Source organism: Rissa tridactyla, chromosome 2, assembly GCF_028500815.1.
Source record: "Rissa tridactyla isolate bRisTri1 chromosome 2, bRisTri1.patW.cur.20221130, whole genome shotgun sequence".
In the NCBI taxonomy this organism is placed as follows: domain Eukaryota; kingdom Metazoa; phylum Chordata; class Aves; order Charadriiformes; family Laridae; genus Rissa; species Rissa tridactyla.
This window is the reverse complement of record NC_071467.1, coordinates 142,845,938-142,872,394: the sequence shown is the minus strand read 5'-3', so window position 1 is coordinate 142,872,394 and position 26,457 is coordinate 142,845,938. Positions and strand designations below refer to the sequence as shown.

The window sequence follows — 26,457 nt, the reverse complement described above, 5'->3', positions numbered from 1 at the left end:
TTTCAGTGCAAGCCCTCTCGATTCCTTTTGGAGCTGTAGGCAGTAAGTTCTTCAAATCCTGCCCAGTCCTCGCAGCTGCCTTCTCCGCGGAGTAGGGAGGAGCAGTTCCAGCAGCTCTGGGAAAGTAGTTCTCTTGTTGCCCAAAAGCAAGGCTGCAACGAGCAAGGACTGCTACTGCAGCTGCCCTGCACGTGGCTTAGAGCAAGGTTAAATGGGGATGGGAGATGACAACACCCTAATCCCTCCTGCCTGGTGTTTTTGAGAGCTCGGAAGGCACGGGCAAGGTTACTGAGTGCGCTAATGTCAAAGCAAACAAAGGGGTTCACTGAAGCTGGGAGTGCAGCTGCTTCTTCCGGTTGAGCGACACCTGCTTTCACCTTCATCTAGATAAGCAAAATGAAAACTTTTAGGCCACCTGCCAGCTGATTGTTAAACCCATAGCTGCTAAATGAGCCATAAATGGTTAAATCGCACAGTTTCCAATTTTCAGAAAACTTGGGCGTCTCAAAATTGGTCACTCTTTTGAAACCCACTTCTGATCTCTACATTTTGGCATGTACCTCGTGGCGTCAGGAAAATGAATCCATCCCTCTTAACTGGACTTCCAAGGAAATGGGTAAAGGTGTCAGGAAACTGGGTAGATGCTCCAGTGAAGAATTCACTGGCAACTGCCAAAATGCTCTGGAGTGAGGTGTGCTAGCGTGCTACGCTGCAGTGGAGGATATGGGTTCTGTTCAGCCACAGCCTCCCCGTTCATCTTAGTGTCCTCTGGATGAAAATGAGTGTCTCCCTGGGATTCTGCCTCAACCCCACTTAAAATGTGTCAGCTGCTTTTATAGCCAGTGTCTCTCCATCAGAAGTAGGCTGATATTTCCCCTGTTTTTAGGAAAAAAAAATAAATTTCTGTACTACTCAGAGACCTCCATTTTTCGTTCTGCTTGCTTGTTCTGTTCGTGTGATTCAGAAGTATAGAACTCTTGCTTTTTTAGCAGCAAAATACTGCTGTTTGGAAAGAATACACCAAGCATCATGCTGTGGTTTATTGTAGGAGGCACACTTGAAACTGAATCACTTGAAAGGGACTTTTAGTGATAAGGTTAGACATTTTTAAAAGTGATTCGATTTGGGAATTCTGATAAGGTTCAGTGTAGGAATCAGCAGGATATTTGGACATCCAGGAAGAGTGCTCTTATATCCACCACATATACCCAACACAATTGGAGCTCATTATTAATGCACTCACTGTTTCAGAAATATTGTAACACCTGGACCCACGCATTCTTCAAATGGCAGCATGACTGTCTGCCTTCATTTACTGCAGATTGAACAAATGGTCGCTTAAAAAAACTTGACAAAATACCCACTGCTTCACTGGGCTTCATGTGGCTGCACAGATCTATTCAAAATTGAGATTATTACAAGATCAAGACCTTAGTTGGCAAAATAAGGAGTTGGCAAACTTCTGGATGATCTGATCTGATTCTAGTTTCATGCTGTTCTGTAATGCTAAGCACCAGGCTTAATATATAGGTCTCGGTATATGTTACCTCCCCAGGTTTTTTAGGTGAGAAAAAGAATTTTCATGATATGACTTTTGTTTTTTTTCAGACGATGAGCTCAGTTAGCCCAGCTATAATATTCTATCCGCCTTGGTACAAAAGCTTTCCTCTCCACTGCAAATTTATTTCTGTCATGTAAGCGGAACATGTCATGAGCATCTATTGTGCCGTGCATATGCTGTTCCTTGTGCATAAGGAATGGCGAGTCCTGGTGTGGTGTCATAACAAGGCACGCTTGTTCCTCCGATGTGCTGTGACTGGGCACCAGGCCAGAGACAAAGGGTTTCCAGTACGGGAGGAGTACAGCGCGCCTCACTGCTTCGGAGTGGGGTTTTGCTCTGGGAAATCGTGGATTGGTTTCTATGAAAACCATTGGGCCAGGTCCTGGTGCTGTGGCGATCCTTATTGGGAATGGCTGTGATCCCAAATGTGCTGGTTTGTTCAAATGGTTGTAGTTAAACAATGCTATAGTGAAGAAACATCATTTTATTTTAAACAAAAATGTTTTCCTTGCTGTTTTTATGATGATTCATACAGAGATGCATAAATTTGGTCCGTTAATTATTTAAATAAAGCTCTCCAGTTGAATGGCAGCTTTAAGCCCTTAAGTAACCTGATGCGATGGTGTAGCTTTGCCCTTGCCAATGAGATTGGACACTGCAACACTCAGTAGGAATTTGTGTGTGTTAACTGAGCCAGTTTATGGTCTTCAAAAAGACCATAAAGCCAGCTTTATGATCCAAAAGCAGCATTGCTTTTCCGATAAGCCAGCGTTTCCAAAAAAACCCTGTGTAGTGCATACCTGGAATTCAAATGAGCCAGCTGCTGAGCCAGCACAGCAGGGCTTGTGGAAGTACATTTCATAAAAGCCTCCCACAGGCTTTTGGCTTTTTTTTTCCCCTCCCTTTTTTGGTTTAAAGAAAAAAGTCAGTAAAAAAAACTTGAAATAAATCTTTAAAGAGCATATTTAGCAGAGGACTGTCTGTTTGGGGGGGTTATTCCAAAGGCTTTACAACATAAACAGGGAGGGAATCTGAAATGCAGAGTATATCTCTTTCTGTACAAAGTAAATCAGAGCAGATTTTAAAGGATATATAAACAAGCATGACTTGAGAGCCAGGGGGTCCTTCTGACGGAAAATTGCTGTCTTCCTTCTCCTTTGCAGTGAAGAAAACCATTCTGTTTCTTCCCAAATGGTAAGGAAGAGACCTTCCAGCACAGAAATCATCAGCAGCTGCTTTTTCACATGTGTTACCACCAAGACCTTCCTTGATGAAATCATTCCCTCTCTGTAGCCTTATTTGAGAGCTCACAAACTCTGGCAATGCCAAAAAAGCAAACTTACCTCCTTGGAATATGGGAAAGAAATTTGTTGAGGTCAGCTGTAGTCTTCTGCATGAATTTTCTTCCCAGTCTTTTCCTGATCCACATCTTCGAGGTCTACAAAAGCTTTCAAATTATCTTCTTTTCCCTTCTTACTAAGGATCAGTTTCATCCTGTTGAGCTGTTTTATAGTTTATGCAGCTCCAAAGCAGGTATCAGAAACACTAAGTCTTGTTTAATGTCAGGATTTTTTATTCTGATGATGGGATTGTTTGCTGATGGAGGACATTCCTCAGCACAGGTGGCTGGGAAAGCTGGAGGGACAGGTTCTCAGTTCTGCTGCTTTAGCATGGAGCATCCTTCACAGAGGAGCCCTCTTTTTGCTTTGGAGCTAAGCAATGTCTCCTTTTAGCGTGTACTACGGTTTTTAATTAACTTGTAATTTGGCTAAATTGCTGCATGGTTGCGCTGGTTTGAGAGAAAGTGCAGTCCCTGTGAGGAGTTCGCCTTTTTTCCTTTTGCTACTATTTTCAGATTATCTCTCTAAAGCATAGGCTCCTCTGTTTTCAAAATGACTTCACCAAATCCTGTTTTCGTAGTGTTTTTTAGCATTAGTCTCATTCACAGAAATGTTTTAGTAAGAATCATTAAATAAAAAACTAGTTTCTTCCATCATATGAATCTTTATGGAAGTTATAAGTTACTAAAATGGATGTTACAATGAGATGTGCTGATTACCTATAGGAGGAGGATGTTACAGCCCAGTACGAGTTGTTTCACACTTGCTTTTTTCTCATTGTGAAATTTAGATTAAAAGACTCGGGGTTTGCCCTTTTTCCAATTTAGATCGGATTATGGACAGAATTAGTTCCTAAAAGTCATCTCATTGAGCAGAGCTGTTTCTGTGATTCAAAGTACAGTCCTTTTTGGAATAAACAAAACTTTCCCCTGACTGAGCAGTTAAGGAAACTGGCATATGAAACCTTGGTAGTGCTTTGTCGTAAGGCTGGGGATTTAATTTAATCCTGTCCTGATGGTCTGCAGTGCTGGGTCTGTGGTGATGCCTGTTCTGTTCCTTCTTCTCCTCCTCTTCCCAGCTGTCGCGCCCAGCTTGTGTAGAGCGAGTAGGTAGACGCTAGCTCTGCGAAGGCGGACAAGCATGTTTGTGAAGTCTCCAGTCCCCGTCGTCTTCCTAATGGTTAGCACAGTTGCAGCGGTGTCTCTGCCAGGGTCCCTCAGAAAGGTAGCTGTGGTTACCGTGGGTATTAAGAGAACCATGAGTTTGTTTACTTGTACCACAAACAGCATGGAAACAGTGTTGGGATAAATTTAACTTATCGATGGAGGCAGCTACTCAAATATCATTTATATACACAAAGTAAGGTTTGAAAAATCACATATTAAAAAGGTTTCCTGGCAGGACTTACTTGTATATTGACTCTGTGGGGAAAGGATGTTGAGAACAGTTGGGTCCTTTACTGTTCAAGTACTTCATTTTTCATCCTTGACAGAGCTAGAACACAAATATTAGTTGGACTTGATCTTTTTTAATTAATGTGTGTTGTTAAAATTTAGTGGGAATGTTGATAGTAATTTCATATTTTGCTTTCCTCATCCGTACTGGCACGTTACCTAAATGTTTTTGAAGCCAGCTTCATCATAAGTCACTCCTTATGCTCAAAGCAAGTGGAGTATTACCCACGTATAATGGAATGACGATATTCCACTTGATGCCTGAAAGAGTCAGCCTTTTGTTGTAAGTCAGCCTTATTCTGTTCTTACTGCTTCTTTTTTCACCTCAGAGGGTGAGCCTCAGTAACTTCTATCTTTTCACAAAACAGTATCACTTCACGTACAGCAGGAACAAGCTTATGGGGTTGGTGAGGAGGTGCCTTTTTTTTTTGTTGCTGTTGTGTCCTGTACTCATTGTCTGCGTATCAGGTACTTCTTAGAGCTCTTGGAAGAATTTAATACCTTGCGCTTTTTTTGCCTTTTTTTTTTTTTATAAGACAATGGTTAGACCATTCACAAAATAACTTGCAAAAGAAATACCCCAATCAGCTTGTTTTCTAACCAGCCTTGTTTTCTCTTAAATCCGTAATTCTCATTTAATGTCTGGAATGAATGCAGATCACATTAAACGTATTCTGCTAGACATTACCATTATGCATATAAAATGGTGGTTGTTGAATTTCTTTTTCCTTTTACCATATATCATCACTGCAAGGGTTTTTTTGTGACTTTGATAGCATTTGCAGGGACATAAGGAAGCAAAAAATACAACCTGTTTTATACATAAAATTAAGAATAAGAATTTGAAAGTCTGATTTTGTCTGTAAAGACTCATGGGCTCTTGTTTAACACTCTTGTTCTGAAGAAGAATCACACAAGTTACATTACATTTTCTGTATGCTTAATATGTTGCAACTCTTTTTCACTGGTACTTTCTTTCTTACCTGTGCGGGAATAGTGAAGGGATATTTTGATGACAGTTGACTGAAAAAAATAACGGAAAGCGTTTCCTATGTAAGAAAAATAATTTTTACTAAAATACAGTTTTCTGGCTCTGAACAAGGCCTTCAGTGTTTTCCACGTGAGAGGAGACTGCCTTGGTCACGCAGTCTCACTTCAGTTGTTTTAACTTTGAATTGATGTGGATTCCTGCTTTAGGAACTGTATGTAATTTTTGCCATTCACTTAATGAAGTAAGGCTTCAGTATTTTAAATCTCAAGAACAATGAATAGCAGATGTTCTTTATTTTTCATGAATCCAAATAAATGTACTGTTGCCATCTTAGCTGATAGACATTGTTTCTGTAGTGAAAAATTAGGTGACTTTTTCATTGCAGCTGGGAACCCTGGGACATCCACAACCTTCCCAAAGTTAAAATGTGTTCGGCCTCAATCTAACAAACACATAAATGCATTACACAAACTGATAGATTTATTGTCCCTTACGGAAACTGAACTGCTAAGCTCCTGATGTGAAGAAACAACTGGTATTGAGGCAATTCCATTTCTATCTCTATCTTTTGGATATTAAACTTGACACTCAGCTGTCATCCGTCGTGCCCAGCAGAGAGTTGAAGGAAGCTTCGCTGCAGTTGTCAGTCAGCAGAGTCTGAGTCAGCATGCATAATACACAAATAGTTGCTGATTATTTTTTTTAACCCATTATACTGAGACCAAATGCTAAGCTGAAGGATGAAGTTCCTCCTTTGGTCTTCACTACTACACGTACTTTGTGCTCACTGACTTTATCAGCTGGTAATGCAACGCTTTGCCTGATTGCGGAAGATGTGGTTAAGATCTACCTAACCGTGACTCCTCGGGAGGGGAATGCGGCAGTAGGTGGATCATCTGGATAAATGGCTTAGCACCAGGACAGACTGCGAGAGAGAGAGAGACATCGCATAAGCTTCTCCTCTTCCAGACCCGATGGGAAATTACATGTTCAGATGTGGCTCTGAGAGTGATGGAGCTGCTGTAGTGAAACCCTGGAACTCGCAGTAGTTGTCAAGAGCCAAATCTAAATCAGTAACATACTTTCCTCTAATGAAAAGGAACTCCTAGGTTTTTGACTAAGTTGAAAGCTTCATTAGATAATTGTGTTTTGGAAGAATATAGCAGATTTTTGTTGAAAAACAGAACATCTGAAACCTCCAAATCTCGCTCAACAGAAATTGATTGCTGATTTGGAAATGTCTCTGCAATACTTATTTTCTTCCCCTTTTTATTACGTTTGGTCCCTCAGGCAGCTATAGTCTCTCGTGGTACATCACAGCCAAGGACTCACTAAATGCAGTATGTTTTACCCAGCAAATAGGAACACTGGAACAGAAATCTTGATGATCCTTAAAAGGAAAAATAAGAAGGCATTTTTGCATCCAGCTTGTAACTTCTCCTAGATAAAATTCTAGAGCAATTTTCAACAAACCCCTCTTTTTATTAAAGGGGGAAGGGAAAAAAAGATTCACTCTCCTGACGCTTTTTGAACTAAACTTTGTTTGTTCATCACGTTGACCTAACATGAAAAAACTTGAGAATTCAGCAAATTGCTTAGCCTGATTTCCATAAATGTTGTCTAAGGAAAGGCAGCTCATTTGCATGCTGATCCTGTTTTTCATTCTGCTCTGTTGCTACAAAACCCTGAATAATACCACAGGCTGCATGTTCTTTGTCTTGTTGAAGTCCAAACCATCACCTTTCGTGAGGATCATCAGATCTAACAAGGGTTAAAGCATTATTTCTGTCATATGTGGCTTTATATATTCAAAAGTTGGAGTGCAAATGGAAATGCCTGTTCCTTATTAATTATGCCAGCACTTGGAAAAGAACTAGTGGGAAAGATTTGTATTGCTGCTTATCTCACAAGAGATCCAGATGACTTCTCTGGACAAATGCTTACCCAGAATGACCTTATTACATGGCAGTAGTAGGGAATGTTTTTGCATTTGAAACAGAACGCAGGACAACATGACTAATTGTGTTGGTAGAGTGGCATAATGCTTACCGTAGAATAATGATTCCCTTGCACATCAGGGAGCAGGTTAATTAAGGGAATGATGAGTCTGTGTAAAATCAGATGCAAAATGCAAACAACTTTTTTCTTATATTAAAAAATTAGGCGATGCAATAGACCTTAATGCATTTGTGTTGTGTTTCTTGGGATATCTTTCTGTATCATGCTTATATATGGAGATTTGAACAGCAGGTTCTATTTTCCTAACTTTCTGCCAAACTGTAACAATGTCAACTGGCAGTAAGGGTATTTGTCCCTCAGTACCCTGATGTATTGTAAATCTGTTATTTTTGTATAAATAGGTTTCTTATCCTACAAATTAGATTAGAATCTGATCCTGATTTTGAACAGCAGGTTTCAAATGAGGAGGTCATTTTGTCTCATTTGTTAGGGAATAAAAGAGCCCAGAGTGTTGTATGATGTGTGGAACAGCAAAACCCCAGTCGGTTTTGGAGTTTTCTTTACAGAAACCATAAGCATCCTGGTCCTGGGAAAACATTACATTAATTCTGAATTTGAGAATTGTAGATTATTCTTGTGTTAATAATTCAATTTTAAAAATAGGATATCAAATCATGCAAGTTGAATGTTTACCTCACTAAGAAGCAGATTATCAGTAGAGAAAGCAACTGAGTTAGTCATATTTTTCAAATATTCCTCAATGGTAAATAAAAACTTATTTCCAATATTAAGTTGGGGCTTCATTGCCATGACAGCAGTGGTTATTTTCATGTTTTTGGAACGTGAAATGGAAAGAAAAAGTGTTAAAATGTAGAAGAGACAGAACTCCTGGTGCCATGCTTGGGGTGAGATGGGATAGTTGGGGCTAGAAGCTTACCTGTAAAATGACGGCGCTTGCTGTTCAGTTGTTGTCTCAGGCTCCTTGTTTCCTCAATATTCCACTTCCACTGGTTGCTGTAAGGTTAGACTTGCTCTCCAGCACTGGCTGAGTAACCAGTGATTTGCTACAGCCAAGTCATAATCAGTTAGATGCTAAGATGTTGCCAGTGGTTAGGTCTGGATAATCAGTCTTGACTGATAAGGGACAGTGTTTTGGAGTAAAACCAGACTGTTGGGTTCTCTCTTCCTCCTCCGCTTTCCTTTTCTGTGTTGGTCCCTTAATTCTCTCTTGTAAGCTGCAAAACAAGGCAGATCCTTCTCCACCATGGTGTGACATGTGAACTCCACTTTGCTTTGCTGTCAAAACTCATTGCTTTGGGTTGCCAAATTCCACCTCATCAAAACAGGATTGATTGCTGCTTAGAAACATCACTTGCAAACAGATCTCTTTATATTGACATACCTGTGTGCAGTGACTGTTTTATCTTATCCAAACCCACAGTTGTTTCACTGCTGCCTTCTCCTCCTTGTTTGTTGATTGATTGTCACGTACTGTGAATTTCTGTATTGCACATGTTAAAAGCCGTGTGGAAGAAGGATGATCTTTATAGCGTTTGTACAATGCATTAAAATATGGTGTCTGGATCCTTGCCTGAATTACCAAGCGCCCCTACCTTAAAAATGGTAAGCATTGAGATGATAGAAAACCCTAGCTGTTTTTAGCCTGACTGCTACCCTTGGTGGAAGGTATAACTATTGTAGGTGGTTTGAGTAGTCCAATGCACAGAACTTGTTTGTAACTGGCTCTTAAACACTGTAGGAGCAGATGTGCTGGAATATTATTAAAGAAACGGATTCGAAAACTAGTGAAACAAAAAATTGTGAGTTACGTAAGATCCATTAAAAAAATTATCTCCCATCAAGCCCTCTGTTACTGGGCCTCGTGTTACTTTGAAAATCAGAATAATCCATTTTTTTAGCTCCAAGGTCTACATTAAATTGGTCTGATAAGTATTCTACCTTGCACTGGAAGTCTCAGATTTTGTTAGCTGGTTTTAATATTCATCTGCACAGTGCCTTAGCTGCCTATGGCTCATCTAAAATAAGAGACAATTAAGAACACACATTCAGAAAGATGTGGCTAGCTTTCTTATATTTATAACGTTTCATGAGAGAATAGTCCTTTCATTTGCTAAGAGGGGTTGCAAAGTTGAGGACCATAGTTCTTAATTTAAACGGAGGATGCAAGAATCTTTTTTTTTAATCCACGGGCTCCCTCTCCTGGTCTGGGAAGTGCTTGGCACCAGGAGCTTGATTTATACGGAAGCTGAGTTATTTGCAAATTGATTTAGTGACATAGTGTTAACATTGTCTCCTAACTTCTATGTTTAATTAGTGAACTATACTCTCCCTAATAGTAATAATGAAATGAATGCGGGTGTGGTGATGAATCAGGGTTGCAGGGCCAGGTTTATCTTATTCAAATGCCGATTAAGGCATATTTCACAAGAACTGAAAGCAATGGCCTACAAAAAAATATTTACAAATAAAATCAGTGAACTTGCATATCCAAATAACCACATGAACGTATACTGTATAATTGCACTGATACTGTCGTCTTTGCTTCTCTGACACATAGGTGCTCTGCTTTCACCTCCTACTGGTAATACTACATCTAAATTGGACTATTTGTTTCCTGTATTTGATAGCGGAGAAAAAAGATCTTTGCATTAATATTCTTACATTAGAAACATGATAGTATTGTAGATGGCTTACTAAATTTGAGGCCCTAAAATCGTAAAGCACACGTTGTAGGTAAGAATTGTATCTATTTAAGAGGTCACTTACTTTTGCTTCAAGTTTTTAAGCCCATAACTAAATTTTATGAAATATATTTCTGGCAGAGTTGATGAAATTTTTTGTGTTTTAGCTTCCCAGTCTTGCTTCTAAGAATTTTTTTAAGCTTGAATTTATTGACATGAACAAATGTTTACATAACTTAAAAAGCACAACAAATATTCTGGTGTGGTCCTTCCTTTAGTGCTCTTCATGCATATGTATATTGCAGCAAACACAATAAAAAAAAATACCTCTTCAGCTCCAAATGATTGGGAGTCGATGTCTTGTAGCTTGCCCTGAAGTGTTGCAAACCTTCACATACTTGGACCAAAGATTTTCACACTGACTTTGTGCTTGTTTTGTACTGATGTAAGTGACCACAGAATATCACAGTGACTCAAGATACACACGTACAAAAGATTTATTCAGGAGATCTGCAGTGCAGGTAGGGGCAGGGCTGGCAGGGGCTTTTGTACATTTATGACAATGCAAAACAAGCACCAGACTGGTGTGAAATGCTTTCACTTTAGAATATCAGCCTTTTATTCCAGAGTTTATAACAAATAATGAAAACAGCCCCTAGCATTTTCATTCATGTTAGAAATTGGGTGTAAATTTGTAATAAGAAAGATCCCACTAGTGAAATATCAAATTCCACAGCTTATTCAGAAATACATTTCTAGAGCTGCTAATTTAAGTGTTCCTCTCGGCTCCACTTAAAGCAAGTGTTGACAGCGTGTCTTATGAAGCAGAAGCAGGTTTGGGAGAACTAATTTTAGCAGTTCTCTCAATTTACTTATTATTTGTGCCAAGGACATGGGGGGTGAACTTTTCATGCGAGCAGAGGATATAAGATGTACATGAGAAATGTTAAATACTTAGCTGCTGAAAGTTGGTCTGACTTACACTACAAGCAGGAGGACAGTTGAAGTGAACAGAAACAAAGCATAATGTATGAGTCAATAAAGTCTGTATTTCCTAAAAAAAATGTTATTTTTGTGTATACTACATCCACTTAAAATGACAACTATTTGCTGTGCTTTCTTCTTTGTGCCATGCTCTTGGTCATCTGCTTCACCATCTGTGCAAATCTTCTGTCCCAGTATGTATTAGGTATCTGTTCATCTTATTTAAGTTTACAAGGATTGAAGTTATTTCTGAGCTACAGTATCTAGCCTCTGTAACACCATACCTCAGCGCTCTGAGATATGCAGGTAGCTTGACACTCATAAATGGAAAGTAGCGTTAACAGGTATTGGTTAAATAGGCAACCTGACAGGAACACAGCACCGTTACGTGCTTTACTGATTCCACTGGTACCTTGAAACCATGGTAATCATTTCACTTTTTGTACCCTCTTCCTCCTTCCCTTCCCCCAATAATTTAGCCTATTTAAAGTTTAGATTGTAAGGTACGTTGAGCTTATAATGAGGAGTGGTTTTATGCAATGCTATGACTTGTTAAGTCTTTTCCATTAAAGCAATGTGTGGGTTTTATCTTCTTTTTTTTTTTTTTTTCTCTTTTTGTGCACAGGTGCTTGGAACACCGAACGAAGATACGTGGCCTGGAGTCCACTCTTTACCCCATTTCAAACCAGGTAGGTTGAAATACCATGTTCGTGCAAATTATCTTCCTGGAAATACAGGACACAGACAATCGCGTTCCTGCCTACAAGCTTCAAAATGACCTGGTACACAGTGCGCGAACCATACCGCACCTTTTCTAACTGCTTACTTTGTATTGTGCTCAGGGAGGAGGCTTTTCTTTTGTTTAATTTCTTTGCTTTCTTTTGCGTTTTCTCCTGTGTGTTACAGTATAAGCCCTGACCTGCTTGCATTCCTCAGCCACTGAGTATAGTACCTTTCAGATTGTTGGCAGGCTGATTCGCAATCAGTATTACTTTTCCACAGACTGCCCTGAACTTTGAGGAACACCAAAGGAAACTAAATTCGGAGTAAAGACTTTGTGAAAGCTGAAGTTACTACTAGATCATCTGTCAGTACCTTTCTACAAAGATTCAGTTTTTTAATGTGTGTTGTACTTGAAGATGTCATATTCTACAACCATCTGATACCTTTGTGTGAGAGGGAGCAGTTTGTTCCCTAGAGGCGAGAAGGTCAGCTTCATTATGCTATATATGCATGCATGCATATATATGTAATATATATAGTCTTGTGAACTTTTGAGCGGGGATCTTTTAAACAAGCCAACCAGGCAAATAAGTAGGAGGCATGTTGGCTAGTGGAGGTGGTGAAATACTGGAACTGGTTGTCTGGGGAGGTTTGATATCTCCATCCTGTTCAAAACCTGACCGGACAGGGCCTGAGCATCCTGAACTTGTTGCACCTGCTGTGAGTGGGTTTGGAGTAGATGGTAACTAGAAGGTTGCTAGATGCTTTCAGATTAAGCACTTAATTGGCTCCCAGTATATTTTACTGGGTTGAGTCTTCAGTATATAACCATGTGACTAAAGTCTGGAAGTGAGTGACAGAATTGACCAAGGAATCCAATTTCAGATGTTTTTGTCCATGCAGGCCTAAGGTCTCTCAGTAAACTCCTGTTTCTCCTTTACTGCAGATGATAGCCCCTTCAGCTTTTGTCATAAATTGTGACAACCTTGCATCCTATGTCATTTAAACCTGATTTCCAAGTCATCTTATAGGTTGGACATAAAGACGATTCCCTTTTCATAGAATCATAGAATAGTTTGAGTTGGAAGGGACCCTTAAAGGTCGCCTAGTCCAACCCTCCTGCAATGAGCAGCGACATCTTCAACTAGATCAGGTTGCTCATGGCCCTGTCCAACCTGACCGTGTACATTTCCAGGGATGGGGCATCTACCACCTCTCTGGGCAACCTGTTCCATTGTTTCACTGCCTTCATTGTAAAAAACATCTTTCTTCTATCTAATCTAGTTTAAATCTACCCACTTTTAGTTTAAAACCACTACCCCTTGTCCTATTGCAACAGGCCCTGCTAAAACGTTTGTCCCCATTTTTCTTATAAGTCCCCTTTAAGTACTGAAAGACCACAGTAGGGTCTCCCTGGAACCTTCTCTTCTCCAGGCTGAGCAACGCCAACTCTCTCAGCCTGTCCTCACAGGAGGGGTGCTCCTTTGCTCTGATCATCTTCATGGCCCTCCTCTAGACCCACTGCAACAGGTCCATGTCCTTCCTGTGCTGAGGGCTCCAGAGCTGGACCCAGTACTCCAGGTGGGGTCTCACAAGAGTGGAGTAGGTGGGTAGAATCACCTCCCTCAACCTGCTGGCCACGGTTCTTTTGATACAGCACAGGATGTGGTTGGCTTTCTGGGCTGTGAGTGCACATTGTTGGCTCATGTCCAGCTTTTCATCCACCAGTATCCCCAAGTCCTTCTCCTCAGGGCTGCTCTCAATCCCTTCATCCCCCAGCCTGCATTCATTCCAGCCTGTCTTATTTGTCAGATCTGCAAGATCAGAAGCCCAAAAGTGGCTTCTTGGAGCAGCAAAGAGGCAGGAGATGGGCAGAGGAGTTGAAAAGGACAAAGATATCTAGGCAGCTCTCAAAATAAGAGAGACAGAAAAACAAATATATTGTAGGGCTTACCCTGATATTAACACAAAGCCTCAAGAAAAGTGAAGGCAGAGAGCTTTCTTGCACATTGCTTTTCAGTCTCTGTCCTAGTAGTGTCTTATTGCTATAGAGTGAAATCACTCTCTAGTGCTCTCTAGTGCATTAGTAGAACTTTGTTAACAAGTGCAGTTTTTCAGTGAAATACTGAACATGACAGTGTTCTTCCTCAAGTCAGCCTGTCATTAATTTTACAAGCTTTTGTGTTTTTCATTCTTGGTACTGATTAAAAGGTGAACGCAGACACAGAATCCCTACAGAAACATAATGGGATTTAACAGCGGTCCAAAGACATTGTTTTTATCCAAGAATAGTAAAGAGGAGGAGAAAACCTGGAGATCTCAGTGAGTGCACTTTGGGTTTGTTCTTGTTTTTATTCTTCTCTGTGATACAGAAAAGTTTTGAACAGTAGATGGCAGCCAAGAAATTTCCTGATTTCATTTTTCTATTTGGCTTCCAAGTGTGTTAAGAGGTATAGGCTTATTACCGCAGAAGAACATAAGGAAATAAATCCACAGTAGACACTTCATTAAATCTAATTTTTATACAGACATTGTGTTAGACTTGCTTTTATTTTCTCCATCACAGACTATGGATTTTGTCAGCTCTGAATACATAATATTTAGACAAAAGCAGAATGGGGACAGGAGGAAAGATGCCTCCAAGACAGAAAATGGTCACTCAGTATTTTCACCATTTCTGCATGGTGTGGTCTTTGTTTTCTCAGATCCTTTCCACATGTGTGAAGTATGTAGATTTGCAAGTCAGAGTACTTACTATTCTCTCTGGCAATTATTAATCTTTCTATGGCCTGTTAATGCAAAGCACTGAGCTCCTTAATTCTCGTACACTGTGGAGGTCTGAGAGCACTCCAAAGGAAAAAGTCCTCTTCTGTACACATCCCGTGTTCTGCACTCCCTTTGTACCTCCCTATATTCTTCACGGCCCTGGTAAAAGGATTTTTATTTTTTTTTTCTTACAGTTACTTATTTGCTGATTTTAGAAATTACAGTAATAGAAAGCATAATCTAACTGGACAACCAAAACTTGGCTTACATACCCCAAAACTGGGTAACTGGACTTTATGCTGGTAGTGTGTGAAATGATTAGAGCAGCAAACCAAATAATCTCTGGGATCTTACCAGCATCTAAAGCTTGCTCTGCACAAAGTGCTCTGACCTACGGGCTGCGCTGGGCTGGAATTACACTATTTGCTCAGACCCTTAGGGTCATTGGAGCTGTTTGGTCATGGATACCAGGTTTTCTGTTGCTTCTTAAAAAAATGCTTTCCTTCATGCCATTCTGTGTAAAAAAGTTTTCTGGCTATGACAAGGCTGCATTGTCCCCTTCCATAGATGCTAAGCCAGCCATGCTCCCCTCCCTGTTTGTCTGAAGTTGTTGTTACGTGCTAGAGAAAATTTCCTCAGAGTATGGGACTGAAAGACTCTTCTTTCCTGACTGACATCTTTGGAGCGAAAATGGAGGTTAATACTTTAATAATACATTTAAGATGACGTACACTTCTCCCTTCCTTAGCAGAAGAATGCAGGAGGGAACCTGAAATGTCTTGCCAAATCTGAACCAATTCCATTATTCTTTAAGATTTGTGAAATTACTGCATTAATATATAGATGTTATGGGGTTAAGTAACTCCTGTGTCTTTGAGTTTTAAGACTGATGGCTGCAAACAGTAAGTGGGATAAATTGAGAAGTGCAGAGAGCACTGGTGATGAGGATATCAATATCCACTCAGGCAACACTTTGGTTCTATAAGAGTTGTGTAAACATAAAACGATAGGATTTGAACAGAAAGTATCAGCAATAGTTTCTATAGTTTAAAAAATGCTGGGCACGTTAAATGCCTGTGGAGTTGGGAAGACTATCGAGAGTAGAAACAAAACTTCATTGTATTTCTTGTTTGCATACAGACTTAAATAACTAATTTTCATGCTGTGATTTGATAGGGCACAATCCTGTGCTGCAGAGAGCTAATCACAGTTTACTAGGAGAAACATGTCTGAAATACATGGCATTAGTCTCTTCTGTTCTGGAGTGGCCAAGGGTCTGATTATTATGGAAGGCAACCAGTACATAAACAACAATGATCTCTGACATCTTAATATGTGGGAACATTTCTGAGGCTGCATAAGAAATGTGTTCCTAAGGCTAGCTGTGGGTGGCTCTACATCATCTGAGCCCCTAACCTCAGTGATTTTAAAAGCCTGTAATTGTGAAAATAAAACTGTCATAATTTGTTTTGTCATTTAAAAAGTCCGAAAAGAAGCTGTGTTTTATCTCTCTGCTTTGAGAGCTTTGATTACTTTCTATCTTACAAATACTCTAAATAATATGGGAGATATTTAAAGCTAAAAGTTGGCCTGTTTTTTGAGCTCTCTCCGTGCCTCAGCCTCGGTCCTCTCAGTTGGTGTTTGCACAGACACACGCGTACACGTGTCCTGCTTAGTACATTACTTAAGGATAATCTAAATACTGCATTTGAAAATCCTGAAATACTTCAGAAGTAACTTCGAGCTACCTCTGTGACTCACTTAGAAGTGTTACAGCTGCTGTCATCTTGAGTGGGTCTTCCTGTACTCGCTTATCACTGAAGAAACCCAGCCATTCTGGATCACTGTGAAAGTAAATTATCTGCCCTCAAATAAGAAGATATTTCAAGGAAATTTTGAAAAGTGTTAGGTGCTGTTTCAATAAAATCTTGAGCTTTCATCCAGCTTAGAAGCCCCATGTTACAGGTTGTTGGACAGAGACACTGTAAATGATGAACGTGACTCTCTGACACATGACTTGGAGAACTTATTTTCACTATTTATTCTTTTGATACAATACTTTAAGAAATATGTAGGTTTGCTGCACTGAAACAGATCCAACCACCGATTGTATCACTGGACCAGTGTTTCCAAGAACAACATGAAAGTAGGCATCTGCTATGTCTTGTCTGCATGAGTTGTGATTAAGCAGTGTTCCAAAACAAGCTGCTTCCTTACCAGTCTTGTGTCTGAGTCTTCCTGATTTTTCTGTATTATTCTCTCCACTGTCATCTCCCATTTTTCCTAGTCTGGAGTCTTACCTTGTTTTCTTCTTCAGCCTTGTCTCCTGGATTCAGAGTCCTGCCCAAATAATTAAGCAAGATAAGCCTTTGGATCAACATCTACACTTAAGTCAAGTTTTCACTTTTCCTACATTCTCAATTAGTGTTTGGGACCGATGCTCCATAATCTCCATCCTGGGAAGTTAAATAGAGATTTATCAGAAGGTACTGTCAGTGAGCAAAGTGGGAGAAGGTAAGACATGGTCACAGTGGAAGATAAATGAAGTGCTAGTGGCCATGAAGAGATGGTAACGGTCAAGAACTAGTAACTTGCTAGGAAGGTGGAGAAAATGTGCGAATGCTTTGTAATGTTCACTGTGCATCTGTTTCCTTACAATAGTGTTTCTAGGTGAAAGAAAGTTCAATATTTAATCTTGAGCTGATGGTGTAGGAGTCTGAACCTTGCTGTGTTCAACAGACGATCAGATAATAATATAAAGCAATACAGCTGAAAAGGTGCCTTTGTGAGGCAATGGGAATATCTACTGAGCACTGATTTTTAAAAGAGAATCCCTAAAGTCAGGATGAAAAGAGTTAAGAGAAAGAGACTCTCCTTAAGGAGAAAGCAGAAGACGAAAAGAAACTAGAGCGAGAAAACAACATTCATAGGAAATACCGCATAACACAGAGTCTGCCAGATTGACAGATACTTCATGGATTTATTAAAAAATCTTGAGTCTATGACAAAACCACTGCAGAGCTGGTGTTCTGACTCAGGAATTCTGCTTTGCTTCCCACATGATCAATAAATATAGATTTGGTTTAGAAATATGATCTGCCTACCTGCTCTTAACAGCTGATTGATAGCCAAGCCTTAATCAAAGGATTATGTCTTCATTTAGAATAGGGCTGGGCTGAGAGACTAAAATCCTTTGGCACAAACCCATGGAAATACTGTATATGAGGACATATGGCTTTTCAAACTTTCATAACAGTTTTTCCTGTAGAGTTTCACCAAAGCCTGTCAACAATTTGTTACATGCTGAATCAATAGCTTGTTTGTTTACATCTACACTGATGCCAGCAAATGTTCCCAGGCAATGTGGGAGTCTCTGCTGTTAAACTGTTAGAGCAGCCTCTGGCATGCCTTTAGCTCATGACAACTAGCACTTCTAAATAATTCCTGGGCATGGTTCGGGAGTTAGTGTGGGCTAGGGACCGTTCCCCATAAGAAGAAGTTCGCACCTCCTGTATTGGAGGCTGGAGGTAGAAGCGTGCTGCACTAGTACAGACACAGGACAGTCATGGTGTCTCAGCCAGACAATTCCAAGCACATTTAAATTACTGGTACAGATGTAGTCATCAGGAATTTGACTACTTGAAGAAAGGAGGGAGAGAGGGAGGGATCTGTAGGGGAGAATTCATTTCTAATTTCTCCCCCTTGCTTTAGTTTTGGCAAAATTGTAATATTTGGTGATTCCTCAAGTCTCTGGTATCCACAGCCCAAAGGACTGAGTCGATGTTTTCACCATTCTTTAAACAAAATTGCATGAAACCGAAAAGTATATATGCGAGGGAGATAAGGCGAGCACTGCTAAAAGGAGGAACCATTTCATATTAAAGTCCAGTGCTTTAGACAATGCTGGCTATTAAAATAACATTTTCTACTCATGCTCAGTTAGGGAGTTTAGGAAACAGCATCTATCCTTCCTCTTTACACAACCTGTGTTCTGCTGAAGCAGGTGCTTTTGGAAGGGAAGGGAGGGGAGGGGAGGGGATGGGGTTGGGGATGGGGCTGGAGGGTTTGGGAGTTGAAGTAATTTTTCTCAAGACATTTGGTATACAAAAAAGCAAAGTTTAACTCATGATGATAAAACTCCAGGTATGATTAAACTTCAGTAAAAACGCTAATTGCACATTAGTGCTGCAAATAGTGCTTGAAAATTTGCTTGTCAGCGTGGATGCTTGTATTTGTATCTTTAGCAAACATAATTTAAATATTGTTAGGATTGAATCCTATAATCTAATAAAAATAGCATATGAGTCTTACATATCACAATGCAGAGTTAGTCACTTTAGACTTTTAATTTAAATGTAAAGAAAGCCCGTTTAAAGAAATCATGCATTAGACTTTTCAAAATATTAATTATGGTGATGTTTAAATATTTGCATTTAAGCTAATCACATTTGGTTTTAAATAGAGAAGAACATTAATCAAGGAATGCAGATTAGCTGGCATGTTTTGATTAACAACATAAAAAATGCCTTGAAGTCAAACTGCATTTTAAGTTCTTTGGTTTAGACTAGAAGCTGATTATCAATAGTGCTAAAAGGAGCTAAAAAAATCAAAATGTAGTCTGCTTCTAATTCCTTATGTAGCTTTTCTTGCCTATTCTAGGTCCTTTCAAGGCAAACGTGGCAAAGGTATAATAGTTCATGTGTTTTTCTGACTGATAAAAGAGAAAAAACCCTCATCTTGTTTTATGTTACTTAAAATGCAAGTGCTTATTTTTTCAATTCTCACAGCAGACCACTAGTTCCTTCAGTGGTCTGCTAATAAGCTCACTAGTGAGTTCTGCTGAAATTCGCTTCTGTTTGAACCTGCCCTTGATGCAGGGCTGTCAGATGGAGCGTGTTTATCAGGCAGATAATGATGTTTGCAGTGGAGAGCATGTAGGTATATATGTGGGCACGCAACTAAGTATGCATATATAACAGTGTTGCTGTCTGAAGGAAATAAGAAACAGAAAGAAACAGAAATGCTGCCTATTTCTATAAGAAATAGAAATGCTGTCGTTTCTAAGACCACTTAATACAGCTGGGTGTAATGGATGAGCTTTCTGGCACAGGCTTTTTTCCCCCGCCTAAGTCTTCAAGCTGAGTACAAGTTGGGAGCAGTTGTTTTAAGAACATAATTTTTTTTGATGCATCAGGTTTGTCAAATCAACCAGCCCAAGGAATTTCCTCCCTCTCTTCCCTCTGGGTACTTGCTTCTGCTTCAGTTTTGCAGTTGTCGTTCCAGTAGCTTCGTTGATGCTACTCTATGTGGGGCACAGCCCTGAAAACTTCCTTGGCACAGGAGGCGTTGAGTAAGCCTCAGACCTGTGTAAGCACAGACCTGTGCTGCAAGGTCTGAAGCAAAGAGCGACTCAAATCCATTTCCTGCTGGAAGAAAGTTTGTGTAACCGCACCACCCAGCATCGCTGAGTGGGTCGTGTGTAGTGCCCAGCAGAACAAGTGAATTTTGGCTCTGAGGCTGGGCTTCTGAAGGTGTGGATGTAATATATTAGCCTACTCCTTTTCTACTCTCTTTTAAAATCTTAAGTTAATGGTATGCAACAGGAGGGTCTTGCAATTGGTACTTCTTTCACCTAAGGAATATGAGTACCATATGCTTGCTCTTATTTATGCAGTCCTACATAGGGATCTCTACACAGCATTTGATTATGAACATGCCACTTAATTCATCAAGATATGGCTAACTTGGCCTCTGAGAAGCAAATGGTGAACACTTAGGTACTGTGGGATTTGAACAAAACCAAAAATCTCTTGTTTGTTTCACATAAGCAAAAATCACCTTTGACTAGTGAAATACAGCACCCATGTGAAAAGCCAGCTCTTTAACCGTGAGACATGGTTGCTAGTGGGGATGATGACTGTATGTTTGGGATAAAAAGGCAGAGGATCAACTTTTGTTTCCCAAATTTGTTCCCAAAAGATTTGCAAATAATTAAGTGTTTGCATAAAGGAAATTAAAAGCACACGTTTTACTTTAAATTTCAGATGAGCTTACTGTGTTAGTCTTCCCGTATTTTTATTCAAAAGAAGCACATTTAATTATAATAATCTGAAAAGATTTGAACTCTAGTACATATACTCACAATCTGAGCTATAAAAATGCAAAATACATCTGAGAGAAAATCTTGATCTGTAAATGCACAGTTTTTCAGGTTTCTCTAATCTCAGTGTTGATGAGAGTGAGCAGCTGCCCGAGCAAGACGGCGTGCCTCACCTTCTTGATGGTGCCTTGCATATGCTGGAGGATGGGTGGGTGGGTGATGATGTGAGCATCTGCATGAAATTCTTGCATGGTAATTTTGCAGTATGCCCGGGATCTCACATACAGTCAAGATCTGCTGACTGATATTACTATTTTTTATGATCAAATAAATGGGAGCATCTGAAAAACAAATACCAAAGCTATATGCTTGAAAGTGTCCTAAAATGTAATTTTTTGCAGTTGGCCAGAAACACGTATGTCTAGCTTTAGATTTGGTTGTATTAATCTATCTAGCAATAAAGGACAGATGCACTCGTACAGGTGTGTGAGAGTATTTCACGCTGAAAAGTAACTCAGAAGAAAACCTGGGGATATAATTGTGAGACTGAATTCCAGTTCTCTCATTAACTGGTCTCAAGCAGGAGATCCTGCTCGGGTAAAAGCTGGGAGGTTACCCCTTTTTTTTTGCCTGTGTTGCGACTGCTAGATTGGTGTTTGTGGGTGTGTTGTATTGTGGTTTCACAGTTCACGACTTAAAAATCTGGATCATGATGGAGAAACTCAAGGACGAGATTGTTGTAGCTTCTCTATTCTGGCAGCTCTGAAATCAAAATCAGCTGGTTTAGTTACTGAGGAAGGATTAATTCTGTAAAGTACTGAGAGCTGGCATGTACACGAGGCTGGGCTTAATTATCACAGTAGACCCATCTAGTTTTACTGTCTGTGAAAGTTAACAAGACTCTGGTTGGAGCCATGACAGTAAAATTGTGTAGAAAAATGTGAGCTGTATTTTATCGATATGTGATTTCTTTCCTTTTACAGAACTTAAAGCGAGGGGCCTCTAGTCTGCTTGGAGTAGGGGAGAAAGAGTTGATATCGATGATTAGGAGAAGCGTGGTCTGCAGTCACACAGCATATAAATGGAGCTTGAAATTAAGGATTCAGGACTAAAATTTGCCTCTCTATAGAGAGGGGTTCACCCTTTCCATGTTCTCCCTCTATTTTTCCCGCTTCCTGACTGATAAATATGATGAATAAGGTATTTATTTAAAAAGAGGTTTAGAGCAGAGCAGTAGACTGAGTGAAGAAGGAAGATCCCTTTGAGAAGTTTGTTGATTTTGCTTACGCGTGTCCCTTATAATTACATTTACATAACTGGTTCCAGTGTATCACTTTTTTAGTAAACACTCATCTGGCATAGCAATAGTTTTTCAGTTTCTTGCAGAACTGAATTGAAGTTCTTTGAATCTTTGGACATTAGGGCCTTAAGGCAATCTGGCCACACAGTTGACTCTGTGTTTTCCTCCCACAGTGAAAATAGCTTAAATTGATTAGAGTGAAACTCTGCCAGTCCAGTCAAGAAAATAGGTTGTATACAATACTTCCCAACTGTTCTAGGTGGATGTATCTCTACTGAAGTCAACGTTGCTGTGCCAGTTTGAACCAGCTCAGTATCTGACCGAACATATTGCAGAATGACAGGTAAAATCAAAATCGGTCTTTCCCAGGTCTAGGTTAGCTAGCAATGACTCAAGTCAGTTCAATTTTCTTTCCACCCAGCAGCTTTTTGCACCAAAACAGATTAATGTGCAAATCTGCACTTTATTAGCTGAACTCCCTTGTGTGTCTTGGGCTTGTTGTCATGCTGCGCTGTCTAGCTGCATACTATTTTTCAGTCCTTTGTCAGCTATGGCTGGACTATTCACTTATAAAGTATAGAAAGTCTGTATTTTCTTCCAGTTTTTATAGGTATGTATGTGCTTGCATAGATGTTTTTAATTCAGATTTGTAAACTTCAATTCAAGGGTGAGCTCAGGTCCTGCTAAGGCTGATGCAACTTGGCTCTTAACTTTACTGGACCTCAGGCTTTTCCTCTGGAGAGCAGAAGCTAAATTAGTGAACAACAGGTACAATTTGAGTTGCGATGTTCCTCTCCCTTGTAAGTTGGGGTCTTATTGCCAATGCCAATACGATGCTTGAACTACTCACTGCAGGATGTGTACTTCAGTACTGAGTCTTTATTTATGCTATTGGGTATTAAAACATAATCCCAGGCACCGACTCCAGTGCCATGTAACTGGTACCGAACCATGGCTGCGTCTAACAATGATCCTGACTACTTTGCCCATTTGATTTAAAGACCTGCCTCGGGGCATTGGCACATCTGTAATAGATGCATTGCATGCAATGTAGAATAGAGAGAAAAAGAAACTGGCACTTCCTATAGTTTTAATCTGGATGGTTCAGGTGTTGATAAACTGTTTTGTTGTAATATGTGTGCACAGTCAATTGTAAGGAAATCTCTTCACTTGCTGCTCTCAGTCAGAATGTACCCAGCAACTTCTTTTTTTCCCCTGTTTAACCCTTATGTTCTGCACTCATTGCGATATCACGACTTAACAGAAAATAGAGAAAAAACCTACCACAATGGTTTAAATTTCGTTTCCTTTTTATAGTATCCAAGCGGCTAAGTGCCTGGGATAACTGACTTAATCAGTGATTGGAAAGTACCGTAGAGCTTCTAATTTACGAAATTTAGGATAGTGTCAGTAGCGTGGTATTCAATGTAAATGCATCTCAAGTTCACACTAAGTAATATGGTAGCACTTTCAACAACGAGACATTTCAGAAATGAGTTCAAATGTGTTAAGAAATGTGCACGAAATTGGTAATAAAAATGTTTTATTTGGAGAGACATACTTACGGAGCAATATATTTTCTGTTAGTAAAATGTACCATAGGACCTATATTTCTTACAATACCCTAATCCTAACAACAAATTGAGGTTTATAACACCATATAACATAGTTCATAAAAATTCACCTAATAATTTTAGTTTGTTGAGAACTGCGTAATGATGGCACATCTGAGAGTTGCCGAGTCATCTCTTTCCTTAGCTAAACATTCTGACAGAGAAGTCAGCTAGATGCTACTTTAATGGTCGTCTAAAGTAGTCAAATATTTTCCAAGTGCAGAAACTTTTTGTTGGTAATACACAAAAAAAAAAACCAACAAAAAACCACCACACAAAAAAGCCTTTCAAACTTTTGTTTCCTGTGTTCATCTACATCTAAAAGCCTTTAAGAGTATGACTATGTAGTAAGCATTTGGGCTTTTTTTGCTAAGAAAGTTATTCGAGTAAATTTAGATACAATATTACAAAAGTGATACTTATAATTTATATTGGTGCTAAAACTAGTTATAGCTTCCAGTTTCCAGTACAGTTGTCATACTAATCTAAGAGGGAGTGATTTCATTGTTTTAACTGCATCAGTGTGGTTAAAGCAACAAAAATGGTAAATGCGGAGTGGCCCTCGGACGCAGTTTGCAGGTCTACCATTTACCGAAAACTTCCGATAGTGAAGTCAATGGGAGTTGAAGTTTCTGCATACATCTTTTTAGTTAAAGAAAATAATAAAAAAAAAGAAAATAGATATAAGAAACAAAATCATCCACATTGATGCTAGGATTTTGTGTGTGCCATAGTTTTGGCCCCTTTAGAACTGACTACATATTAAGTATATATCACAACTTTAGAACTGACATAAACAAAGTATACAAATACAAGAATTAGAACACAATCCCTCCCAGGTTATATTTACAGTTGTTTTGCACAGTAAGATGCATGCGTATGTGTGTGCATATATATATATATAAAAAATGCTATTGTAACTGTACAGTGTGCCTGTTAAATGTCGTGCTCATGGTGGAAAGGAATCAAAATCAGTTTTTGAGGTTTCACATTTTGTAAGTTCAGGACTTCTTCACAGCAACTAAAACCATCACACTAGGGTACCTGGCCAGGGCGAGTGCCAGTCTATATGGTAGGATTTCAGTGCAATGAGGCTTCATGGAAAATGTTATTGTATTCACCAGCTGGATTGCATTTGTTTCTTCCTGCGAGACACTTAGACTCCTGTTCAAAGTACTGACTCTTCACTTCTGCAGCAGCTTTCATAGCATCTTCCTCTGTCAACCAGAGTCCTGCTGCAGAGCAAGCATCTTCTTGGATATGAGGAAGTACTTATATCTGATCTTAATGTTTGAGTAAATAAGCTGTCATTGTACTTGTTACTTCTGCTCATTATTTGTATATCTTCTTTAGAAAATGGACTCTTCTGTGGCCATCATGTTTTGCATGTCCCTATGTGTCACACAGACCCACACTTCATCTTATGCCTCCTGAGAAGCATAAAAAAATGACAGTGAGGTCACTGAGAATTGTATTCGTGATGAGGGAAAAAAAACCCACCTGGATTTCAGGCGTCTTTTTTTTTTTTCTCTATCAGTCAAAAACTACTTTAGAAATAATTGTGAAAGTTTCCATTTCTATTGATGCCGCAGTAAATGAGCTTTAGGTCATGATGGTTTGTTTTGTTTGTTTGTTTTAACAAATTGGGGTCTTTTAGAGGGTTTTAGTGGTTTGGGGTTTTTTTTCTCCCTGTTTGTATGGCAATTGCTCCTATTCTGGCTTTCTTACCTTGTCTTGAGGCTTGAGCTGCAGTAGTTACATAGAAATGATGAAATGATGAAAATTGACAGTATATAAATATATTTGAAAAAAAAAATCTTGGTTTTAGCATAAATAATTGAATGTGCCTCTTCTTTTCCTTACAGAACGGTTTACACAGTACAGCCCTAAAAACCTTAGACAAGCATGGAATAAGTAAGTATTTTTAAATTTTTTTTATTTACTCTTTTGACTCTTCAAGGATATGATTCATGCCAAGCTGAAGTTATCATAGTTAACATAAAAAGACTATCATTTTTATTTACAGTACGAATGTGGAATTACTGAGGTATTATTCTTTCCTTCTGTTTTTGAATTGCCAATTACCTGTAAATAGATAGAAACTGTATAGCGTATTTTCTTTTTGGGGATGTCAGTTGGCAAGTAGATTGACCTCGTTGAGAGATGCTGTGTTATTGCTTTGGGCCATCAGTTTTGAATCTTGTTTTCTCTGTTCCAGTATAACAATTAAGAGACTTCTAAATAATATGTTTCTAATCAACTTTTGAGTGTTTTTTCCACATAATCATCTCCTGTTGACAGGTCCATCTGGTCATTGCTGTGAGCTGATGACCATCCTGTTGTGTATTTTCATTATCATGACTGAAGAAAGTCAATGTGAATTTGTGACTACTTTTTTTTTCTTTTACTGTTTCCTGAATTTTGTCACATTTACATCAGATGGACACTGATATAAAGGTATTGTGCTCAAAATCCAGAAAGGTTGCCTAGTAAGCCAGGAATGCCTAACCAATCATCTGTGTGAAGTTTACTAGAAGATTTCTCAGCACATGAAGAATCTTTGTAGACAGGATATTTGGGCAGTGCTGTATTGAGTGATTAATATCTTTTATATTTTGAAGAAAGCATGCACAGTTTGAGTTGGATGAGCAGGATAACAGCTATGTCAACAACTTGTCTTGCCTGAAAAATTATTAGAATTTTTTTCCACTCTCTTTTGACCAAAATTTTTTGCATTCCAGATTTTATTGTTGGTACCAACAGGCTGTGTTGCTGGTAGTTTACCAGGGAGTTCAAGAGATAAATCAGCAGGCGACTGAAGCATCTCCTCCAAGTTTGCCACTGAAGTTGAAGATAGGAAATGCTTTGGTGAAAGAAATTCTTGGTTATAAGGAAGAAGTTACAGATAGAGTAGAAATCCAAATCCTTTTTCAATATCCTAATTTATTAGCAACGGAATGTGTC

General features: G+C 39.2%; 1 protein-coding gene across 1 annotated transcript in view; it reads left to right on the top strand.

Annotated features, from left to right (window-relative positions):
• Positions 1–26,457, top strand: part of CDK14 (cyclin dependent kinase 14) — a 328,196-nt gene that overhangs the window by 209,472 nt on the left and 92,267 nt on the right. Inside the window, exons 11-12 of the mRNA XM_054190745.1 lie at positions 11,617–11,680; positions 25,359–25,407. Coding sequence (XP_054046720.1) covers positions 11,617–11,680; positions 25,359–25,407 — 113 coding nt within the window. The remainder of the gene's footprint in view (positions 1–11,616; positions 11,681–25,358; positions 25,408–26,457) is intronic.